We start from the raw sequence: 24,169 nt of genomic DNA on the forward strand, positions 1-24,169 counted from the left end.
GGGAAAAAGACCCAATAGGAAAGACTGGATAAATGATAGATGATTAATCTATAAACACATAAATGATAAACAGGAAGGTGAAAGGTAAGTAGACAGTTAATAGAGATACATACATTGGTTCATGAGTACATGGTTTGTAGGTTTTTAAGGAATTGGCTCACACAGTTTTGGAATGACAAATCTGAAAGACACAAGTCAGCAGGCTGGAAAGAGATCTGGGAAAGAACTGATGTCGCAGTCTTGAATCCAAAAGTTAGAATTTCTATATTGCTAGCTGAAGAGAAGGAAATCTGTTCTGTTTGGGTGGGGGAACCTCAATCTTCTCTCTTAAGTCCTTCAACTATTAGATGAAGCCTATCCACACTACATATGGTGAAATGCCTAAAGTCTACTGGTTTTAAATGCTATGTACATCTTAAAAATAACCTTATAACAGTATTTTGGTTGGTATTTGACTAAGAAATTTATCACCATAGTCCAGCCCAGACTCCCTCTCCTGAGATTCAGGACCTGCTAACACAGCTTCCAACCTGTCATCTCCAGCCTTAGGGGTGACAGCCTCCCCAGCAGTTACTAAGCTGAGGATCAACTTAGTCTCAGTTTTCCCCTCAGTCCTTCTAACTCCACATAACCATTTACCTGTGTTGAATTCACTGGGTTGAAAATATCTAAAGAGGTATACATTGATATGATGAAGTACTCACAACCATGATAATATTTAGTTCCTCAAAATATACTAGCTAAATAAATTTTGGTCCAAGCTTGTATTCTTAAAATTCATAATTCAAAGGAAAGAAACTTATCTTTCCAAGAGTCTTCAGTGTTAGTAAAGTGGCAGGACTTTGCTTTGGTGACAAAGACATGGAGACCCCTCACTGGTCAGTCAGGTCTGGCTCATGGACCCAGTGCTCACAACAGGCATGTACTGAGTGAGAACAGGAGGACCCTTTTCCATAGAAGGGGAGGGCTGATAGACAGAATCAACATTTTCCCAACAGAATGACTTACAGTCTGCAGGAAGAAACAGACACATTGACAAATTATGATCATATCACCAGAGTACCAGAGTTCACTGCTGCTTGTCACCCAGATGCCAATGAGCAGAGATGAGAACTGAATCTTTAGTGCTTTATTCAGAAAGTAGCAATGTAAGAAAAAGTGGGTTCACATCCTAGAAACGGGCCTCTGTCTAATCTCTCGCTGAAAGGTTATATTGAAGGCAGAGAGCTAAGGCAATTCATCATTTGAGAGCTGGTCAGGTGATCAGCTGTCTTTCTGAGGCTTTTGATGTCTCTGTTCCTCTAGTTACATCTTTCTCCATTCCTCCTTCTGTAGATGTTAGTCTTGGGCAATTCTGGAAAGTAAGAATCAAGTTACTTTCTGCTGGTATGGACCCTGTACTCCTCCTGGGGCACCTAGACTTGGAGGAAGTTAATTCAGAAAAATCCAACCTGTAACAGTGTATACCAGATTAGAAATCACATGTACATGTGGATTCCTCTTCACAATGTGGAGTATATATGTGTCTATAATACAGAATATGAAGTTGAACGTGGGGAAACTCCAGCAAGCTGGGAACAAGGGGAGTGTTTATTCTGCAAAGCACTTTCACAGATACCACATAATTTGTTCCCACAATGCCAGTCACCGGAAAGGAGGCCTTGACATTCTCATTTTGCAGATTCCTTTGAACCTCCATGACTGGTGCTTCCTCATTGTGATATTGTAATTCTAGTATCCTTCTGGTCACTCATCCTGCCCAGGTCACACTAGCCCCAACTTTTTTTTTTTTTAATTCACAGAAATTTCAATAACATTTCTTTTTAATGTATAATTGTCCTGAAAAAGTAGTAATTTTAGATAACATATCCTTAACCCAATCATGATTCTGGCACCATCCATAACCTAAAGCACTCATCCCCAAGTATCATACCATGCCATATGGTGCTCTCATTTAGGCTTTTAAAAATCTTACAAAATAGGAGCAGACCTGTGAAAATTGAGTGACTTGGCTAAGGGGACTCAGCTACTGGGCATGAGTCCCCGACGAGGAGCTAGCTCCATCTGTCTCCCAGATCAGCAATCCCCATCACTTTGTCTCCATACCAACTGAAGAATGGCTGAGATGACTGAAGATGTTTAACCAGGAAGTCAACATACTGGAAAGAGGTGGCGTCATCATCCATTCAATTATCAGTAGACTTCACTGTAAGAGAGAAAGTTCACTGAAAATGTATGTGAAGACAAACAGAACCAACAGTGATATAGAGTTCTACTTAATAGAACTGAAATTATGGATGATAGAGAGTGTACACACATTACTGTAGGTGCGCTGGAGATAATGAAGATAACTTTTATCGGATGTGACAGAGTGAAATAATCCTGCCTCGGAGAACACACAGAGTAGAGAACTTTTAGCATATTTTAAAAATTTATTATTAAATGAACATGAGTGTGCTGTGTGGGTGTGGGTGTGTGCGCGTGCGCGCGCGTAGTGCCTGTGTAGAGGTCAGAGTGCAATTTTGTGGAATTGCTTCTTTTTTTTTCTCTTTTTTTCTGTGTTTACATGGACCCAGGGGGTTGAACTCAAATTATCAGCCTTGCACAGCAAGCGCCTTTACCTGCTGAACCACCTTGCAGGATCTGGGTACAAGACTTTAAATGACCATAGGACTATGAAATTTTTTCTTTTTTTACACATTTCAGGGGGTGAGGAGACATGAACATGCCACAGTACACATTTGGAAATCAAAGAGCAACTTTCAGGAGTCAGTTCTTTCCTTCCACCATGTAGTTTCTGGGGACTGAATCAAGTTTTCAGGCTTAGTGGACGGGACTACCCACTGAGGTATCACATTGGCCCAGAAATTACTTCCTGTGTTCTGCCTACTCCATTCCCTGAAGTTTTAGAGTCCTTGGAAGTCTGGTGTAAAATCTGGGTCAATCCAGCTGGTAAATTACCCCCAATTAATTAATTAATTAACTAAACAGTAAATAAATATGTAAATCAAAATTACCTATTGTTTAAAAAATTATCAACTTTGTGTTGAAGATTTTTGAAAACAGCTATGTACCTGTAACTGTTCTAATCTATCCCAGACTTCCCAGAATTCTTAGTGTCATGTTTATTATTAGAATACTCCATTTGTATACATTTTTAAAATAACTACTTTTTGGGGGAATATTTTCACCAATTTGAATATCCTTCCTCATAGTATAAGTGAGTTACCTAAAGGAAGTGAGAGTAGAATGCCCAGGCTTTAGGGGTGTCCCATGGGCACTTCCTTCTGTCTCCCTCTGCCTTATTCATAAGTCCCTCACCCCAGGCTCTGCACAAAGTAGCATCATGGAAGTTTCCCTCTTTTGGAAGCAGGACTCCAGCTTGTCCTCTACAGAGGACAGTCTCCCTAGGTATCCACAGGTGTTTAGAGCTGGGATCTTGGCCTTATAGCTGATAATTCTTTTTTTGTCTGTCCCCTAAGATGAGCAACACAGGCAGATTTCCCATGGTACCACGTTCCAAAGTATGCTCAGGTATGCTGCATCCACAGATCCATTTGACAGGACAGGAAACTAAGACCAGAGACTGACTGTCTTCTCTGAAGCAGTATGTCAGTGATGACTGTGTAGATGTAAAGGACATTGGGAATCTTGCCCAGTGTTCCTTCACCTGCCCCACACAGCTCTATCACCTGGTTCAACTGCTGCATCACCAACAGAGAAGGAAACTGACCTAGGAAAAGGCACTCTATGGGTCTGTGAAGTGGCCTGTCTCTAATCACAACTGGAAGCTGGCCTCGAGTGCCTTCCATTCAAGTCACCCAGAGACACAATGTCTTTCTGAACCACTCTCCCCTGGGGACATATTAGCCCCATGAGCTCTTCGTGGTTCTGTTATATGAAGCTCCCAGACATTGGAGTTCTTCATATGCCTGGTGCTAGCACCTGTCCAATGGGCTTCCTCCACCAGAGGTCCACAGCTCCCTGAAGAAAGGGGAAGGTGAACTATTCTCCTAACTCCACCCTGATGGGGCAAGGACCTATGCCGAATTTGAAAGTGAGTCATGTGGCTAGCTGAATTTGGAGCTCTGGATTGACTTCTAGCTTCTTCTCCCCCCCCCCCCCCACGGTGCCTCTTCAACCATATCTTTAGGATAGAGTTCCTGGCCATTTTTACCCACTTCACTCAGCAAGCATTTATTGAGACCTAGGCTCTGCCAGTCACAGATTGGAGGCAGTGACAGACACAATACAGTGAGACAAGCACACTGCCAGAGTGCTGAGCTGTGGGATAGAGGCAGTGGTCATCCAGGCCCCAATTAACTCTTCCTCTCTCCCAATCTTTCTCTTCCTCCTCTCTCTCATTCATTCTTCCCTTCTCCATTTTGCTCTCTTCCCTCTGAGAACTTACTATTTCTCTGCTCTCTTAGATGGTATGCTCTCTTAGATGGTATGAGAAGTTTACTCTGGATTCTTATGAGTCACATATGTACTGCCAAGAATCCATTTTCTCCCAATTTCCTGATATTTTTGTTTCCTACCCTACCCCCAGGATCCCAGTGGCCTTTACTGTCTCTCAGGTATCCAAAGCTCTTCATTATCCCATTCTCTTTGCCTCTGTCTCTAGAAAGTACTTGTCATCTCAGACTGATTTCTAGCTCATGTCTCACTTCTCCAAACATCAAACATGACGCTATTTCAGAACCTCTCAGATAGATATGAATTGGTTGAGATCTCACATCCTTTCCTCACTTTCTGTTGTGGGTTGAATTGTGTCCTCCAAAAACAAATGTTCAAGTCTTAACTCCTGGCACCTGTGAATATGACTATATTTGGAAATGGGGTTTTATAGAAATAATCAAGTAAGGACAAGTTCACATTGTGTAAGAGTGGGACCTAAACCAGTGACCCCCACCCTTACAAGAATAGAAGAACAGTGTAGAGACAGAAAAATGGGGTGAATGGCATGAAGAAGCAGAAGTTGAAAGGATACACCTACAGACATAGCACTCAAGGATTGCCAGTGACCACCGGACATGAGAAAGGGGCAAGGGGCTCCTGCCCTAGAACTTCAGAGAGACCATAGCCCTGTTCACATTTTAATTTAGGACTTCTAGTCTATAGAACTGTGAAGTAATGATTATATGTTCTTTTAAGTCACCTATTGTATTATTTTTCTCTAGTGGCCCTAGAATGTTGACAAATTATCCTGAATGTGTTTGGATCTGAGGGAAGAGGAGGATGACATTTTAATGCTTCAAATTTCATGTACTGTAAGTTCCCTTTCCTGGAAATTGTTCCTACCTAAAGCCCTCGAGATCCTGGCAGAAACAAGATACCCCAGCTGTGTAGACAAGATGGATAAGTAACTAGAAATCTCAGAGTCACTGAATAAATAACTACAAAGTTGCTTCTCTCTTTGAAGAGTCTGAATAAAGATGCATAGATTTAGTGACAAGCAAGGAGTAGATCATGGGCCCATGAAATGCTACAAAGTCAGAGCTGCCCCCATGTTCTAGAAGAGTGAATATTGTTTTCACTTTACCCTCTGTGAAGCGGATACTATTACTATTCCCACTTTAGCAATTAGAACACAGAAACTCAGAGTGTAGGGCCTTTCTAGAATGAAGCAAAGAGTGGGCTCTGTAACCCATGTCTCACCTTGATTCTCCAGAGTAGCTGGGAGCTTGAGAATGACACTTAAAGCAACCGGATAAAGTTTTGAAAGGGTCTGAACTTGGAGCTAATTCCTGGATTCTGATCTTAATGCTCCCTAGTGACTGTAGTGCCAAAGCCACAGGTAGAAAACTGTGCTGCCCAAACCATTGGGTATTCTTGGCCTTAGCTCTTTGATATTATTTTGCTTGATGCTCTTGGACAACTGCTTATCCCTCTGAGGCTCATAACAACTCTAAGTCCATGGTGGGGAGGGAGCTGCTGATCCCTGCTCTGCCTGTTCCATAGTCCTGTTGGAGCCTAAACCTAAGTAGGAGTGAATTAGTTTGTAAACTGTATAGAGCCAGAGATAAGATTCTTTAATGTAGATCAATGTTTTTGAGTTGTGCTAGCTGCCAGAGATATAAATGAAGATGACTGCTATCTAGTTGATTTTTGCACTCAACAGCTGAAGTTTGAGCAGCTCTCATGGGCCCTGTACTGTGTTCTGTGTTGAGAATAAGTTTGTGTTAAGACAAGTCAGGTTCTCATGGTGTGTAAGAATCATAGATGTTCTAAATGTGAATTCAATGTAGCCATACTGCTCCGTGGTGGCTGTGATAGAAGCATTAGAAGGTTATTGATATACTTGATGGGGCATCCTAACCTGTCTATGAATCCAGGAAGGTCACTCCCAAGGAGGGGATATTTAAGTGTCTTTGAGGAACTGCAAGGCTGAGAAGCTGGGTATGCAAGCAAGTGCTCAGTGATGATCGTGCATTTGGAAGGTAAAGATGGGAGCCTTACCATAGCTCCATTAGTCAAGGGAGATTTAATACCCAAACTTAGGTATCGATGTTACAATTTGGACACAGCTAGAAAAAAAATCCTTTAAAAGTACATACTAAAATGTGACTGCAGATGACTAAGACTCAAAATCATAACAAGAAATACATTGTGTCTGTTATTCCTCTCCCAGCGACTCTGTCTCTGCTACACACACACACACACACACACACACACACACACACACACACACACACACGATTCCAGTAAATCTAGCATGTAAAATATAAACCACACATGGACTTCTGGCTCAGCACACATTCATGGTGTTACTTAAAATAGCTCACATCTCATGACTAGATCTTGATGTTTTACATATGAAATGAGAGGTTTTTAACTTTTCATGAGTAAGACCTGTGCATAGGCAGAAGACAAAGGATTGGAGGAAGACATCTGAGCAGGTTCCATGGCTTTCTGAAGGGAACCCTGCAGCGCATCCTGCCTCCCAGGCTGAGTGGGTCTTGTGGCCTTTTGGAACTCCTCCCTTAGGCAGGTGTTATTTCTGCTTCTCTTTATCTGCTGCCGCCCAAAGAGCAGAGACTCTTGTCCACGACTTTCAGCCTCTAACGGTGTTTTAGCTTGTACCACGCACAAATCAGAATCTCAGCTGACACTTGTCTCAGCCAGCACTCCTCCCGCTAGCCTCCAGCCTGGAGCATGGAGTGTTAGCATTTCCTACCTGGTCCGTGTGAGAAGCTCTCCACAGATGAATACGTGGGCTGTGTTGTTTTTATTGTTATCAATGTTTGTTTGCTTTGTTTTGGCATTCCAAAGAACCATATTTGTGCCACTATCATAAAGATAACAGTCACAGCACCCTGCTCAACACATGCTCATATCCTTTCCAGAAAGAGGAAGAAATGAGTCCAGAATCAAAGTTTAGGCAGAACAAAGTCAGTTGTCACCCATACTGTGACAGCAGACATTAGGAAATATGCCTTAGTTAGGGATTCTATTGCTGTGACAAAAACACCGTGACCAAAAAGCAAGTTGGGGAGGAAAGGGTTTGTTTGGCTTACACTTCAGCATTGCTATTCATCACCAAAGGAAGTCAGAACAGGAACTCAAGCAGGGTAGGGACCTGGAGGCAGGAGCTGATGCAGAGACCATGGAAGGGTGCTGCTTATTGGCTCACCTAGCCTGCTTTCTTTTTTTTTTTTTTTTTTTTTTTAAAGATTTATTTATTTATTATGTATACAGCATGTATGACTGCAGGCCAGAAGAGGGCACCAGATCTCATTACAGATGGTTGGGAGCCACCATGTGGTTGCTGGGAATTGAACTCAGGACCTCTGGAAGAGCAGTCAGTGCTCTTAACCTCTGAGCCACGCTCCAGCCCCCTAGCCTGCTTTCTTATAGAACCAGGACCACCTCCCCAGGGGTGGCATCGCCCACTATGGGCTGGGCCCTCCCCCATTGAACACTAATTGACTCTAGCTTGTCAAGTTGACCCTCAAAACCAGCCAGTACAAAATCTTAATATGAAATACTCATCAAATAATTTCTCAACATTGCAAAATCAGCACTTAGCATGATTTGCGGATCTGAGCCACTTTTGATGTCATCCTTACAGACCACGTTTTTACATTGTGGCTGTTTATTTGTTTATATGTTTGGACACTTCTAGTTATGTTTCATTGCTTGCCATATGTACAAAGCAGGATGGCTGGGGGGGGGAAGATGATGTTGGCCAACAGCTCATGGCCCTGAAGAAAAATAATGATCTTCTCAACAACAGCTACAACAACCCTAAGAGGGGAGTACTGGTGAGTTGGCTGTAGAGCCTTCCCCTTGTGCTAGACAGTAAGCCACAGGAATCAAGGGAACAGGTCTTTTGGTTGCTCAAATGCCTCCCCAAGGCTGAGCAATGTCTGGTATGTAGGAGAAAGTTAATATGTGCTTGTAGGATGAGGATAGTGCTACCTATGGAAGACTATTAGAGAGAGAAAATGTATAATCTTGTTTAGTAAAGTTATAAGATCAAAGCTAAAGGAAACCATTTAAAAAAAAAGAGTACTTTCAACCTCAGCTGCCATGCAGATTTACATATGAGGACATTTAACAAAAAGGGGAAATGGTTTGCTCAGAATCGCACAGTGTTATGGGCAGAAAAATGCTCTGCCTGGATCTCACTCTGTAGACCAGGCTGGCCTCGAACTCACAGAGATCCGCTTGCCTCTGGCTCCCGAGTGCTGGGATTAAAGGCATGCGCCACCACCGCCCGACTATATACTAAAATCTTAAACTCCAGTGCTTCGAATGTAACTGTATTTGTCCATAGTTTTTTTTTTTTAATGTAAGGTAATAATGGTAAAATATGACCAGGGTGGGCTCTTATTCGATTTAACTCCTGTCCATACAAGAAGAAGAAATTAGTGTACAAATATATGCAAAGGAAAAGGAGATCACATGAAGGTACATGGAGAACATAAGAATCTGCAAACTAACGAGACCAGCCTCAGAAGAAACCAAGCCTGCTAAGACCTTGACCTTAGGCTCCAAACTTCAGATCTATATGACAATAACTGGCACTTTGGGAATCTACTACACAGAGAAAGTGTAAACTAGAAGCCAGGCTTGCTGGCTCTCTATCCTTCCCACTTTACACAACAGCACCCAGCTGGTCCCATTCAATGTTCTCCCAATCCCGTTCCTGAGGAAGAGCATGGCAATTTTAATATCAAAGCCTAAAGTGTACCAAGCTGACCTGTAAGCACTTCACACACACACACACACACACACACACACACACACACACACACACACACACACACTAGTTCATTTAATTCTCTCAACGGTACTGGAAGTAATGGTGTCCTATTTATAGATGAGAGAACTGAAGGACAAAGACATAGCAGCCTGTTCAAGATTGCAGAACTACTTAAGACAGAAGCTGTGATTCAAGCCCAGGCAGTTTCAGGAGCATGCACACGCATTCATGCTTTCCTACTGAGGCATGTCTACAAAGGTAATTTCAAAAGTGAGAGACAGTGACAGCACTTAGCATCACTAGGCTCGCTGTCATAGAGGAATTAGACACGGATATGCTTATCTTAACCTGAAGGAGCTTGTTGGAGGGATAAAACTCATGAGTAGAGTAGAATCAGCAGCCTGGCTAAGAACTGGGGCGTCAAAATGTATTCAGTGCAGACTCCTCTAGCATTTTAGGACATCAAAACAGAAGCATGGAATAGAAGATTTCAAGCCTCCCTCAAGTTCAACAGCACCTTAATAACCCTGAAGATAAAAGAATCAAACTGCATTGGCCATAGCACTAACCAATAAAAGAAATGGGATTGAATCCTCTCTCTACCACTCACTAGCCAAAGGGTTTGGAATTTATGGAATCGGTCAGAACCATCTCATGGACTAGATATAATATACGCCAAACACTGGCATAGTTGCCAGCACACACCAAGAGATCAATAAATCAATAAACAGACATCCAGTTAGGTCATGATAAGGAAGGGACCACACCAACAGGTTCTCTCCTCTTTGGAACCCTCCCCGAGTTTCAGCCTACCCTATCCAAATGAGCTGCCTTTTCCTCCGGCTCTGAAGGAAGTCCCCTGCCCTTCCTTCTATTTGTCACTCACTTTGTTCTGCATGGCATCATAAAAGTTGATGACACATTCGTACATCCACCCATCTACTCACTGTAATTATGGGAAGTATTTTCCAAGTCTCAGTGCTGCTCTGGGCACTGGGAGTTCCAAATCAAATACAATATGCTTCCCATCTTCACTGGGTGTAGGTTTTGTGGGTAACCTACAGTGTGCCCAATAAGTAGGGCCACTGACAATAATAACAATACACTTATAACTTTACTGTTTCAAAGCGATATTTTTTTTTCATGAGTAATCCCAGCACTTTACTTCCAGACACTTATTTCATGGTCTATAGGATGTGGAGTCACCATATTTTTAATTCTATTCTGAATTGCTTCTAAGGATCTAACCCAGCTGGGCTTAGCTGCAGACACATTAAGGAATTATTACAAAGTACTGTGTTGAGCGCTGGCCTAGGAAAGCCCCATTGTTTTCTGGATTCTGAGGAAGGAGAGCTCCCGACTGGCAGGATCCAAGAGTATCCTTGTTTCATAGCCCACCAATCTGTCTAAGACTTACCTACATGCCTCCTCCTCCATGCAGTCCACCAAAACGGGCAGGGTGAGGCCTGTCCAGTTTATCTCTATATTCTCTGTGGAACTCATATATTTTCTGCTTAAAAAAAAACGTATTGTGTTGCATTTATTTGTGTGTGTGTGTGTGTGTGTGTGTGTGTGTGTGTGTGTGTGTGTGTAGATTAGAGGACAACTTTGAGACTTTTCCCTTTCTGCCACGATCCTGGGGAACACACTCGGGTCCTGAGACTTGTCAAGCGACTTTTCCCACTGAGCCATCTCAACTGCTCACATCTTCTGCTTTCTACGAGGAAACAGGCCGTGATGGTAGAAGTGCCTTACTCAAGAGCACATGACTGAAGAGCAGCAGACATTTTAAACATCTGTGAAGCTGTCCATGACACAGAATGCTCTTCATCCTCCAAACCTCTGCTGGAGGGACCGTGCATACTTAAAGACTTACTTTCTCAGTTAAGCCTCCAAATGCTTAGATGAAGTTGCTCTTGACTCCATTTTACAGCTGGGGAGACTGAGGTGAGGTAGAGATTTCCACAAGGACATCTAGCTTTGGGGTAACCCACTCCAGGACGTTGGGATAACAGCCTGAACAGGTACCTGTAGAGCCTCCAGAATGGGAACCAGAGGTGGTGACCAGGGTGGGGCTGAGGGAAATAGCAATAGGGGGCGGGGCGGAGGGCGGGGCACGACCGGCCGTTCTCTAGAGGTGAGAAAGCCCCGCCTCCGTACGAGAGAAGGCGGGGATTGGCTCGGCGTGGCTGATTGGCAGCGCGGAACCGCGCGCAGCTACGGGGGCGGGGCGCGAGCCGGAAGTGAGCGAGAGGCGGCTAAGGCGTGCTGGCCCGCGAGCCGCGGCCGCCACTCTGCGCAGGAGCCGCTGCGGGGTTGGCGCCGGGCGTGATGGAGGGCCCGGGGCTGGGCTCGCAGGTGAGCGCGGCAGGGCAGGGCGGGGCGGGGACGGCGGTGGGGACCCGAGCGGTGGCCAGGTGAGGCGGCTCCGCGAGGGCGGCGGGGCCTGGGCCTTGGCCACACTGAGAAAGATGCTGCTAGTCCTCCGCTGTGGCCGCGAAGCCGGGCCGGGCTCGCCTGCCGCTTCCATTCGGCTGCAGGGCGTCACGCACCGGCCCCTGGGTAGGCTGGGACCTGGAGGGTGTCAGGTGACACACCTCAGGTGGCCCAGCCAGCCCTAGACCTTGGCCCGGAGTCCGAGAGATTCTATGGAGTCATTTTCAGCCCTAGCGCCTCGGCTGCCGCCTTCTCTCCCTCCACCCTGTGCCGTCTTAGCTCTTGTTCCCACCCACATCCTTCCTACTCCTTGAAAGCCTTGAGGCTGTGGAGGCAGGAGGAAGGGAGCTCCTGGGTGCTGTCTGCAAAATCCCAAAGGACTCTACTTGAGGAGGGCGCCTGTTACCCAAAGCTAGGTTAGTCCCAGAGGCCACAGCGGAAGAGAACTAAGAATTTGTCCCTTTTGGTTGTGACCTCTAAAGACTAATAACTGGCATTCAGTAGATGCTCACCATTTCCGGGCTTGTTCAATCCTAGCAAATATTTAACATGTACCACATATCTTTGTGTGCATCTTTTTACCCCAGCATACTTAAAGGAAAAGAAATTCCCACTTACAGGTGAAAAAACTGAAGCAGTCTCTTCAGTTTTCGAGTGAGCTAGAAGTAGATTTTCCATGCAATTTGTGGTGATCACATTGCTTGGACTCCTTCACCTTTTTTTTTTTTTTTTTCTAATCCCAACAGTGTACTTCACATCTCTCTTTTTTCTTCTTCAGTCAGTTTTGGCGTAGGTTTAAGTGGAAAATAACATGCTGAGGTGTTTTTATTGGGAGTTCTTTTATTTTAAAGGAAAAAAAATGATGTGCAAGAGGACTGGATTTTACAAAAGGGTATAGATGCTATCTGAAACTGTGTTTCATTATTTTTCTCAGACTCAAACGTTGGTAAGAGTAGCCATCATTTCTTAATTACTGTCATTCATTAATAAAAGCCTGTAAGGGCTTACAGTTTACCCCTCCATGCTGAAGGGAAAATTACCCTGCCCAAGTTCTATGACATCAGAAGGGAGAGGATGATTTTAGAGGTTGAAATTGGTGGGGCAAGACAGATTAATAACAATTGCTATTGTTACTTTCTTCAGTTATATGGTGAAGAGCTTACACTTCGTAGAAATCCCCTGTTCTTGGTCCTCACTACTCACTTGTGAGCTAGGAAAGAGTAATTATTTCTAATTTTAAAAGTGAGAACTGAGACTCAAGAAAGTGGAGTCACAGCAGTAAGAGTAGCTCAGTGTTACTGCCAAGTTTCCATTCATTCAGCTAGTAAATGTGCTTTGAATGTTCTCTAGAAGTTAGGCTCTATTCTTCATGAACAAAACAGACAAAAACATCGCTTTTACTGAATTTGATACTTAGTGCTAATAGGTGTTTCCAGCATTTTTCTCTCAAATCTGGTTCTCAGTTACATTTAAGACCTCACCTTTTACAGTTTTGTTTGTTCAGTAAACTCCCAGCTACACTGGGCTCTGGGCCTTTATATGTATTTGCTCTGCCTAGAATGCTTTCTCCTATGCATTGATGTGGCCTATTCCTCCATCTTTATAATGTCTTCAGACAAATCTCACCTCGGTGTAGCATTTTCTATTCTCTTATACTTAAAATCGCAAGCCTTTCCCATTATCATCACTAGCAACAACACTCCCTGACCTCCTTCTTGCTTTCATATTTCTCCCCAGCATTTAATATCATGCAACATCATTATGATAGTAATGATGCTCTCTTTCCCCTCTTCCAGAAATAAGTGCTATGAGGGCAGTGATTTGTATCAGATGTATTCATTGCTTTGTGTCAGGCATCAAAAATGAGGGTCAACCAATATAGTGAATTTAGAAACTTAACGCTGATACTTTGTTAATATTGTGACAAATTTTAATGGTTTCTGTCATACCTCCCTAGCCCCATTTTATTTGTTAATCAGGATAATGACCCTCACCAGAGTTTTCCAGATCACAGTTTTCTCTTAAAGTCCATTGTAACTTCAAGAGTACTTACTATTTTAAAAATACTTTGATTGTGTAATTCCCCTATAGCTTAAAGATGCTCTAGTTATGTGAGTTATGTGTTATGCTATATAACAACCCATTCAAAAACATTATAGTATGAAGAACAGTCATAACTCATGGATCTGTGTATCAGAAATTTGAATATACTGGTTCAGGTTGGTCTGCCTTCCTGTTCCATTGTGTCTAGAGCCTCAGCTGGAAAGACTCATAAGCTAAGTGTGAATTGCTAGCTGGGATTGGTATTATCTAGGAGTGTCTCTACTCATAGATCTGGCAGTTGATGCTAACTCTTTAACAGACACCTCTGTGTGTCATGTGACCTGGTCTTCTACACAGCATGGAAACTGGATTCTGAAAGAAGTGTGTCTTAAGAGACAGAAAGAGGAAGGTGCCCGTTTCTAAGGCTTAGACTTGCAAACTGGCACAGCATCATTTCTGTAATATTTTATTAGTGAAGCAGTTCACAGAGCCTAAAGTCAAAAGGAAATGACATAGACCTTCACCTCTTGATCTTGAAAATAAGAAAAATTGGGAGTCTATATTATAAAGATTGCCACAGGTGTACCTGTGTGCCTCTTACATAATATTCCTATTTTGGCTTTTTTCTTCCCTGTGGAGAAGTATCCAGCTAATTATGTCTTCTTGTTATTCTTTTCTTTTCTCTTTCTCCTCAACAACCCATGTATCTTATAAAAACAAACAAGAAACAAAACATTTTATCCTAGTACCTTGAGTCATTTGTGAACTGGAGTCCTAAATGGACAAATGAAAATCAAATAAATTGGAATCATAGACCACTTAGAGCCAAAAACTCTTTAGTTTTCATCCAGCTGAATAGATTATAATTACTGTGATATACAAGGAATCCTAAAAGGTTCTTACTTTCAATTCATTTTACTGTAACTAAGTACATGTTGTTTTTGGCTATGTATGACTCTGTGTCTTTTTTTTTTTTTTTTAAGCAGATAAAAACCAAATACACCTATGCAAATGAGCATTATGGTTATGGTTATGGGTAAAATGGATTGAAAACACACCCCTCTCTCCAACTGAATAGCTATGAATTCTGGCAGACTATATAACATCTTTAGGACTCTAGAAAAGTAAATGGTAGAAATCAGATTGAAGACAATCAGAAATTATACTTTATCAGCCCAGCAGATAATTTACCTTTTTCACTTCTGGTTTGCCCTGTTGTAGACTTGAGTCCTGAAAGAGGGCATCTGTGTAGACAGAGTGCCATAAGTAATCCAGTTCACTCAAGAAGCAAGAAAAGGATCTTCTGGCAGCATGGGTGCTAGAACTTTCTTCAGTAGCCAGAAGAATTGTCGTACCAAGAGTAGCTCCTGCAACTGAACACAAAATAAAAATCCATCTGTGAAATAGCAAGTTGATAAACTAGACATCAAAATTTAAAACTTATCCCATCAATGATCCTTTTAAGGAAAGGAAAGCTACAGTCCAAGGGAAAATATTTGCAAGTCACATATCTCTAGTACTATATCTAGATTGTTTAGAGTCAAGAACTCTTAAAACTTAACAGTAAGAAAGCAAATAACACAAATGAAAAATTAAAGCTAGACATGTTAGCACATACCTGATTTCCTAGTTCTTAGGAAGCTAAAGCAGGATCACCACAAGTTTAGAGGCTGAACTATATGTAGTGAGACCCTATAGCAAACAAGGGAAGTTGGCAAAGACTTGAACAGAAACTTCATTGAAGATATGCAGAAGACAGGTGAGCAAATGAAATAATGTTCAGCCTCATTCACCATCAGGGATATGCAGATTAAGAACTTTGTGAAGTATGCTATACATCTGTTGTGCTAACAGTTGACCACGTAGATGGATTGGATAGTGTTCTTTTCAAGTCTCCAATTCCCAGGTTGTTGTTGTGTTTTGTTTTTTTTCTCTATCCTGTGTTATTTTTGTGTTCACTCATCCTACAGTTAGTGAAAGAAATGTAATTTTAGTTCTGTCAGTTTTTACTTCATGAAGTAAAACACTTTTTACTTCATGAATTTGAACATTTGAATTCAATACACATTCAGTGTTGTTATATCTTCTTAATTAGTTAGCTCTATAATATGAACTCTCCTTTACTCCTCAAAATATTGTTGACACTTGCTTTGTCATATTTTTATGTAACGTGCATTTTTTATGCTTAATGTTTGTGTACCTCTGTGTATTTTTATGTTTAAATTCAGCATTCCATAGACAGCCTTTTTCTAGCCTTGTAGAATTCACTCTGTGCATACCTGTATAGAGTATATCCTTTTTACTTTTTAAATTTAGAATATATGCAAATAATATGTCTTTGTTTTTAGGAAACATTGAGAAACTTTATCTCAAATCTTAAGCTTTAGCAGCCCCCACACACACACACACTTCCCTGCTTAGCTTATTTCTTTCTTGAAATCTCCCAATTTGAGCCATCCCAGCCTATTTCATCTATTATTTCTGGCTTCTGATATATAGAGAGGCCCTGAGGCTGTAGCAGACCTTTTAACATTGCAACACAATGTTGTTACAAAGTTACCTAAAATAATCACCAACAATCTCAATGTGTTAAGTAAGTTTACTATTTTGTTTTGGTACATGAGGCTAGTGGTAATTCTGAAATTTTGGGGTTCATGGTAAGGTTCACCAACCTTCCTTCCTTCCTTTCTTTTTTATTAAAAAATATTTTTTGGTTGTGAGCCTAGCCTTTAACGGCTGAGCCATCTCTCCAGCCCAGATGCAGAGATCTGTAACCAAACACCAGACAGAGCTCCAGAAGTCCAGTCAAAGAGAGAGAAGAGGGATTCTATGAGCAAGTGCATCAGGATCATGATGGGGAAACCCCACAGAGATAACCAAACCAAACTAGTGGGAAGTTATGAAAGTTGGATCAATGACTGTGGAGCATGCATGGGACTGGACTAGACCCTCTGCATGGCAAGACAGTTGTGTAGATTGATCTGCTTGCGGCCCCCCTGGTGGTAGGATCAGAATCCATCCCTGGTTCATGAGCAGGCTTTTTGGAGCAGCTTTGAGGCAGGGGGAAGAGTTTGGACTTGCCTCTACTGGATGAGCTTCCCCATGGGAGGCCCTGGCCTTCTTGTGGGGGGAAGTGGAGGGGTAGGTTGGAAGGGGAAGACTGAGGGGGGCGGGAGGAGGAAAGAGGGGGATCTTTGATTGGTGTGTAAAATGAATGAAAAAATTTTCTTAAAAAAATACTTTTTCAGTATACAGTGTTCTCTGATCATGGCTTCCCTTTCCTTAGCTCCTCCCAGATTCTGTCCACCTCTCTACCCATCCAACTCCACGCACTTTTATTCTCTCTCTCTCTCTCTCTCATTACAAAACAAACTTTCTTAAACTCTGATTTCTTGGAGCTCATATTCATACTTTCCTATTGTTCATAGGTTAAAATAGTTTATTTCAGGTATTTTGTCCAGGTTTCTAGGTCTTCTTTAAAATAGCAGGACAGCCAGTGTTGAGAGCTAATCATGGTTATTGCATTGTGCACAGAAGTAGAAGGCCCTGCTTTATAAATAGCTAAGAAAAGAATTTGTATTCAGATGCATAAGTGCTGCCATCTCAGTCAGTCTGATGACACCAAGAGTTTGTGAGGATGAGAGCCATTTAATTGATATAGTCATTTTTAAGATGGGCTTAGCATACCTTTAATGCTATACTTCTGGCTACGTATTGTTAAGAATTGTTTGTGCGTGGATGCCTGCATGTATGTCTGCAAGGGATCTATCAGATCCCTTGGAACTGGAATTACTAGGCCTGAGCCCAGGCCTGGCTGATGGGACTCCTTACCTGAACTCTGTAGTCACTTCTGTACTGGCTATCTGTTGCTATGCAACAAATGACCACACATATAACTGCTTAGAGTGTTTATTAGCTCAGTGTTTCTGCTTGTTAGAGATCTAGATACAGGTTAGCTGGATCCTTTGCTCAGGGTCTCGCAGGATGTTGTCATGGTGAAGCTGTGTTCCCTTATGGAACTTAGAGTTCTTGCTGAAGCTCATGTGGTTAGTAATGCAAGTCAGCTCTGTGTGGATGCTTGCTAATCATTTTCAGTTTCTTGATGTCTGTCACCAGGGACACTTTCACTTCTAGAAGCTACTCTCAGTCCTTGCCACTTGGGTTTCTTGCGGCCCCTTTTGTTTCATAGCAGCCTGCTTCTGCAAAACCAATAGGAGCCTCTGCTAAGACAGTCTTATTAACATTGTCATAGAAGACATTATCCCACCACCTGTGCCATGTTCCTTGCCACGGGATTTTTTCATTTTCAGGGGAAAAGGAAAATACAAGAGCTTGATTCATTAGGAAGTGGGAGAATATTTTTTAGGGTGTGCCCCACAACTCTGAGAACAAGATCCTGGTAATGTTTCTATAGTGTCAGTAGCAATGACCCTATACTACAACTACCAAGGCACATTTGTGCCTTTTCAGATAACCTATAATGTGATAGATAGCATTTATAATTTGTTTTTTTTTCTATTATTAAGCATCAAAGATAAAAATCTTCTCTAAGATACTCCTGTAAGAGATTAAAGCATAGGTATTGTTGATAGTATCAAATGCTTCACTATATAATTGAATTATGACATTGATTCTTTTACATGCTTTGTCAATTGCTCTTACTCTTCAGTGCAGGAATCACAGCCATGGCTCCCACCTTCCGGGATTTGGTCGACACGGCATCTGTGCACACGAAAACAAAGAACTTGCGAAGGCAAAAGAAATTATTCCTCTTATAGAGGATTCCAGTAACTGTGACATTGTCAAAGCTACACAGTGAGTCTACTAGATGTTCTGTTTTATCCATAGAGCCTGTTCAGTCCCAATAACGTATGGGCAGTTGATGGTACTTTATGGGCACTTCCTTACTATATTCTAACAGCTCACTTACCAACACCAAGCATGTTTGCCATTTCAGCATCAAAGTACTTAGTGCAGTATGTAGGCTGTTTATGTATCAGGCACTTCCATTGGATTGTGAGCAGCTTTTTAGCAAAATTAAATCTCCTTTATCTTTACAGCACCAGACCTTTTGCATAGTTTCTGTATTTTACTAGGTACCTGATAAAATTGTTCATTGAATGAATGAATGATTTGGAGCAAGACTAAAACCAGACTCTGAATTTGAATTTAAAGCATGCTGTAACCTAATACTGGAGTAGGATGGGAAATGTTTGTAGATATTAACCATTAACTCTTATGTTTTTCCTACATTTTTGTGTGCTGACTCCAGAGGACAGATAGTTAGAAGTATATTCTCTGACCACTTGAAGCAAATAATAGGCCTGTTCCTTGTGCTGAAAAATAGAAATGCATTTAAAATATTTCTGCTTACAGTGATAATATGTGACCATCTATATCGTCAGTTATTGCCAATGTTTTCATCTTTGTGGAGCCTGTTCATTTCAGTGGCCATCTCACCTCTTGCATTTGAACACATTTTGAAATATATTGTCTATCAGGCAGATTTAAGTAGTAATTTTTATTTTAGTAATTGAATATAAACATAATGTTCATTTAATATAAGTCACACTCATCTAATCACCATTAAAAAAAAAAAAACAGTATTACCAGACTATCTTGGTATGATTTCTGTTAACTCTGTGGTTGGCCTGACTAGTGTTTATGTTCATTATTCATATATTAACCATTACCTGAGTATCCTAATTACCAATGTTTATAAAGTTTAAAGGCCCCAGGTCCACTACATTGGGTGAATATAATTTGGTAGTTTGTGTTGCTATGAAGACAAGAGTGTTCTTAAGTTTTAGTCAGAATGGGGACATTGGAATATCTCTGATACCTGGACAGCTCTCCTGAGGCAAATACTAGATATCAGCTGCATTCACAGGGAAGCTCAGTGAGAACTCATCTCTGATGTTCCATTAGGTCTTGGACCTTCTCAAATGATTGTGGAAGTATCTATAGTTAGTTATTTGGGAAGGAGAAATGAGCAGAGAGACAGACATTCTAAACTACCAAGAATGTGTTCTCTTAATGTTTCTCAAATAAAAGGAGTGTTGTTTTCTAGTAAAAATAACCAAGGTGACCTTTAAAAGATGGAGTGTACAACTATGGTACTGTGCCATTATCAGAAGCTTCCACATGTGGTTTTCACTTAGTGTTGTCATACATGTGCCTCCTCTCTTTAAATACTACAAAGGCATGTGCACATTTTTATCAAGCAGAAACATTTTCATTTAACAGTGTGGAAAAGTGAGATTGTTCCCCAGTTGATTTGATTTGTGACCTCTGAGAGCCAGTTGACATTTTCAGCTTCCTCTAGATAGAAATGAGTTTCAGAGAAAGTGCTAAAAATACATGTTGTGGTTAGTTTCTGTTGAAATGTTGTGTGGGTGGTAGTGGCGTACGCCTTTAATCCTAGCACTTGGAGACAGAGGTAGGCAGATCTCTAAGTTCGAGGCCAGCCTGGTCTGCAGAGCGAGTTCCAGGACAGCCAGAGCTACACAGAGAAACCCTGTCTTGAGAAACCAAAGTAGAGAAAGAGAGAGAGAGAGGGAAAAATGTTGCTAAGGAATGGTTTTTAAATTTATGAAAGTATTTGAAGAAATAACCTCAATAGATTCAATATCTCCTAGATTCACCTTTTCCATTCCTGTTGTCTGCCTCACACTTTAGGTTCTCATCACCTGTATTCTCTGTCATCAGCCCTGTGTTGTTTTCTGAACTCTGTTCTTATGCTGTTCTGGGTAGCTTCCATATTGCCACTAATGGTGATCTTTCTTAAAATTCAAATTCTCAGCGCTTTTCTTTTCAAGTTACTTCTTGGGTTCCCACTGAACTGTAGATGAGACATTCACAGTATCTTGTACTTTGTGTGGCCTTGCCTCTTGCCCTTCCCTCTCTACTGTATTGTTTGTACTCAGCATTGCTAAGTTGTTTTGTTTCTTTGAACATCTATATAGTATTTCACATCTCAGTTTTTGTACATGCTATTCCTCCTGTCCAGAATGCCCTCCCTTTTTAAAATACAGCATGTGTATCATGTTTTAGTTTCTCCAGGAAGGATTCATCATTCCCTCCTTACCTACGTTACATTCTGGCCATTTCTTGTTGAATTTATCCCATTCCAAGTTTGCTTTAAGGGTTTTGCCTGTATCATGAGGTAGTTGCATAGGTGTGTGCTTTGCTTTAGAGATAAGATTGTAGTCAGGAACCAACACCTTGTGTTCTTCGACAAATGAAATTATTGAAGGAGGGCTGGTGTGAACACTAAAGTTTAAGAAAGTCTACTTCGGCTTCATATGGATTAATTCATCAGTTCGTGCACTAAGCTTTCTTTTGTTTGGCTTTACACTATTTGTGCACCAATCAGAGTTAGACCATATCTAAGAATTTTCCATTATAGAGTTCAGCAACCACAGTTTCAACCAGTCTTGGGTTCAAAATGTTTTCAAGAAATACTGTACCGGCACCCGTACTGTACATTCATAGAATTGTAAAACTTTGTTTTGGTTGCCCATACAATATGGTATGACAGCTGTTTACATGGCATCTATATTGTGTAAGTAACCTATAATTGACTTAAAGTATGTGGGAAAATATGAGTAATTATTATATATGACAGCATTTTATGTAAGGGACTTAAACATGCACAGATGTTTTTGGCATCTGCAGGGATCCCTCCAAGGATACTGAGGGACAACTGCTTTGTATTTCCATGTTGATTAAAAAGTTGTTTGGATTTTAAAAAAAAGTCATGGTAAAAGAGAGAAATTTTTACATATACAGTTATTGCAGTGATATTAACTATGCTTTTCTTTTTCTTTTTACATATACTGTTATTGCAATGATATTTACTATGCTTTTCTTTGTCTTACTTAAGATATGGAATTTTTGAACGATGTAAAGAGTTAGTAGAAGCAGGATATGATGTCAGACAACCAGACAGAGAAAATGTGTCTCTTCTTCACTGGGCTGCCATTAACAACAGACTAGAGCTTGTAAAGTAAGATGGTGTGTGTATCTATGTGTGTGAGAGAGAGAGAGGGGAGAGAGAGAACGAATTGGTCTTTGTGGTTCTAAAACTTACTTTCATTTTGTTTTTTGTATGAGTTGGGCCACCTGTAGTCTTCTATTGTAAGTGAATACCTGGAATTTGCCCCACATCTGTTACTATAGAGTTAAAGAAGACCAATCATAAAAGGGACCCATCATAAAGATAAAGGCTAGTAAGTGAAAGGAGATGTGTTTTGAAAAGAAGAATAACATTACAAACATTCTCAAGATAGAAGTTGCATCTAATTCTAGAAGAAACATTGAAATATTTTGTGTTATAACAGCAGGAGGAGTAGAGAATTAGACTTTGAAAAAGTTAAATGTGGAATACAGTTAGAAGTGAGTGTGTAATGGTTTATATAGTTCTTCACAAAGAAAGCCCTGCTGCCTATCCATTGTTTTGTATCACAGTTTCTACTTTAGTCTGTAAATGCTAGTGGGTAGTGAGTATTTGAGTGTATATGTCTTCTGTCAGAGGACCATATATATAAAATCCTTGAGGCTTAAAAAACTAAATTTTCTAGTTTAAAACTTCTAACACATCATACCGACAGACAAACTCATGGTATATTTTCTAGATAATCTTTTAAGTAAGGAAATAAACTTCTCTAAACTAAAAATGGAAATTGTTTTCATTATATTATAGGTTCACAGTATACAGTACCTCGTATCCTCTGTTCTTAAAATAAAACATTCATTATTTCTAATTAGTCTAAAATAATTTTAAATTCATTTTTTGCTACTTTAAGAATTCATTCCCACATTGCTACTTCTAATTTTGAACTGCTAAAAATAGTATGATCTCACCTTTCTCTTTCCACTTTTGAAGCTGTTTAAGAGTGTTATAGTCATTAGACTGTTCAGAGAAGTTACCATGTGTTGGGTTTGTGGGTGATAATGGAATGCTAATTATAGCAGAAATAATTTATATATATATATACTATTAAGTTTTTCACCAGAGATTTGTCTGCTGTTGTCTTACATAGTTTTGGGACTTCTGTAGATTTGGGTCCTTCAGGAGAGTTACTCTAATTTCTGTTTTATAATTTAGTGCTAAGAAAAAGTTGGACTGGGTTGGTAGAGTACTTGCCTAGCAGACACAGAGCCCTAGGTTGGATCCCAGTGCCACATAAAAACTGGATATGATGGTGCACACCTGTAATCCCAGCACTCAGGAAGTGGAGACAGGGGAATCAGAAGTTAGTTCAGGTCATCTTTAGCCACACAGCAAGTTTGAGACCAGCCTAAGATACATGAGACCTTGTCTTGGTGGGGGTGGGGGGTACTTTTCTTTCTCAGTATGAATCTTAAGTTTCATGTCTTATTTTCATTGCTTTTAACAGGTTTTATATTTCCAAAGGTGCTGTGATAGATCAGTTGGGTGGTGATTTAAATTCAACTCCTCTTCACTGGGCCATCCGGTAAGGTGTTTTCCAAGCTGAAGTTAGGCTGTGTAGCTTGTGGCAGCAGATTATAACCTCAGCTGCAGGCAGGGGAATGGGTTTCTTTTATTTTGTCCCCTCTTTTCAAAATGCAGTGTTGCTTTAGTGTTTCCAGAAGAGATGTTTAGTGTTTGATCCTGTACTCCAGTATGATTAACAGACTCAAATGTATTGGAATTTCTGGTTTGAAACTGGAATGAACATCTCTTCTATTTGGGTTGTATGAATGAAAGCAGTAGTTCAACTGTAAACTCAATTTCCAGCCTTAGGTACACATTTGGAAACTCAGTGTTGTGTTGTTTTAAGATTGATTTCACAAGGCAATAGTATAGGCCTTTAATCTAGCACTCAGGAGGCAGAAGCAGATGGATCTCTTGAGTTCAAGGCCAGCCTGGACTATAGAGTAAGTTCCTGATCAGCCAAGTATACACACAAACCTTGTCTCAAAAAAAAAAAAAAAGAGATTGATTTCCTCACAACATAAAAGTAAAGTATATTTAAGATCAAATGGGTAAATTCCTTTGAAGTTGATGCAGGATGATCTTGAGTAGGCCAGCTTGCCATGGCCTTATGATATCTAGCCTCCCTGTTTGCTGTGTGATACACTGATCCTATGAAGCTGAGGGAATAAATCTGGCTACTTAACCCATTCTGGTTAGTGGGGTTGTAACTAAAGTGAACAGTTAGTTGTTACTGCAAAGCAGAGCACTGAATCTTTTCTCCACAGGCAAGAGTTTTGAGTAGCCTAAGAATTACTCTTCTTCAAGCTACTGATGTTGTTAGCTTACATGAAAATGAATTATGTTTGGATACACATACACACACACACACACACACACACACACACACACACACACACACGGTTCTTTATATGTATATGGCTTTTGATATGGTTTATAAATATATATGGTTCTTAACATTTTCACAATGTGCCCATAGTCTTACTATTATACTATCATATTTTTAGCTGATGATTATA

The 24,169-nt window shown here is 40.9% G+C and overlaps 1 protein-coding gene and 1 long non-coding RNA gene across 2 annotated transcripts in view; one reads left to right on the forward strand and one right to left on the reverse strand.

Annotated features, from left to right (window-relative positions):
- Positions 1-1,114: 1,114 nt before the first annotated feature.
- LOC119087721 lies at positions 1,115-11,305 on the reverse strand. Its single transcript, XR_005091209.1, has 3 exons — positions 11,088-11,305; positions 2,107-2,206; positions 1,115-1,354 (listed from the first exon to the last, which is right to left on the reverse strand). It is a non-coding gene; the product is annotated as an uncharacterized LOC119087721 (long non-coding RNA).
- Positions 11,306-11,453: 148 nt separating this feature from the next.
- Positions 11,454-24,169, forward strand: part of Zdhhc13 (zinc finger DHHC-type palmitoyltransferase 13) — a 45,956-nt gene continuing 33,240 nt past the window's right edge. Inside the window, exons 1-4 of the mRNA XM_028880147.2 lie at positions 11,454-11,569; positions 18,360-18,505; positions 21,576-21,698; positions 23,092-23,169. Coding sequence (XP_028735980.1) covers positions 11,543-11,569; positions 18,360-18,505; positions 21,576-21,698; positions 23,092-23,169 — 374 coding nt within the window. The 5' untranslated portion in view covers positions 11,454-11,542. The remainder of the gene's footprint in view (positions 11,570-18,359; positions 18,506-21,575; positions 21,699-23,091; positions 23,170-24,169) is intronic.

This window comes from Peromyscus leucopus, chromosome 1 (assembly GCF_004664715.2).
Source record: "Peromyscus leucopus breed LL Stock chromosome 1, UCI_PerLeu_2.1, whole genome shotgun sequence".
In the NCBI taxonomy this organism is placed as follows: Eukaryota; Metazoa; Chordata; class Mammalia; order Rodentia; family Cricetidae; genus Peromyscus; species Peromyscus leucopus.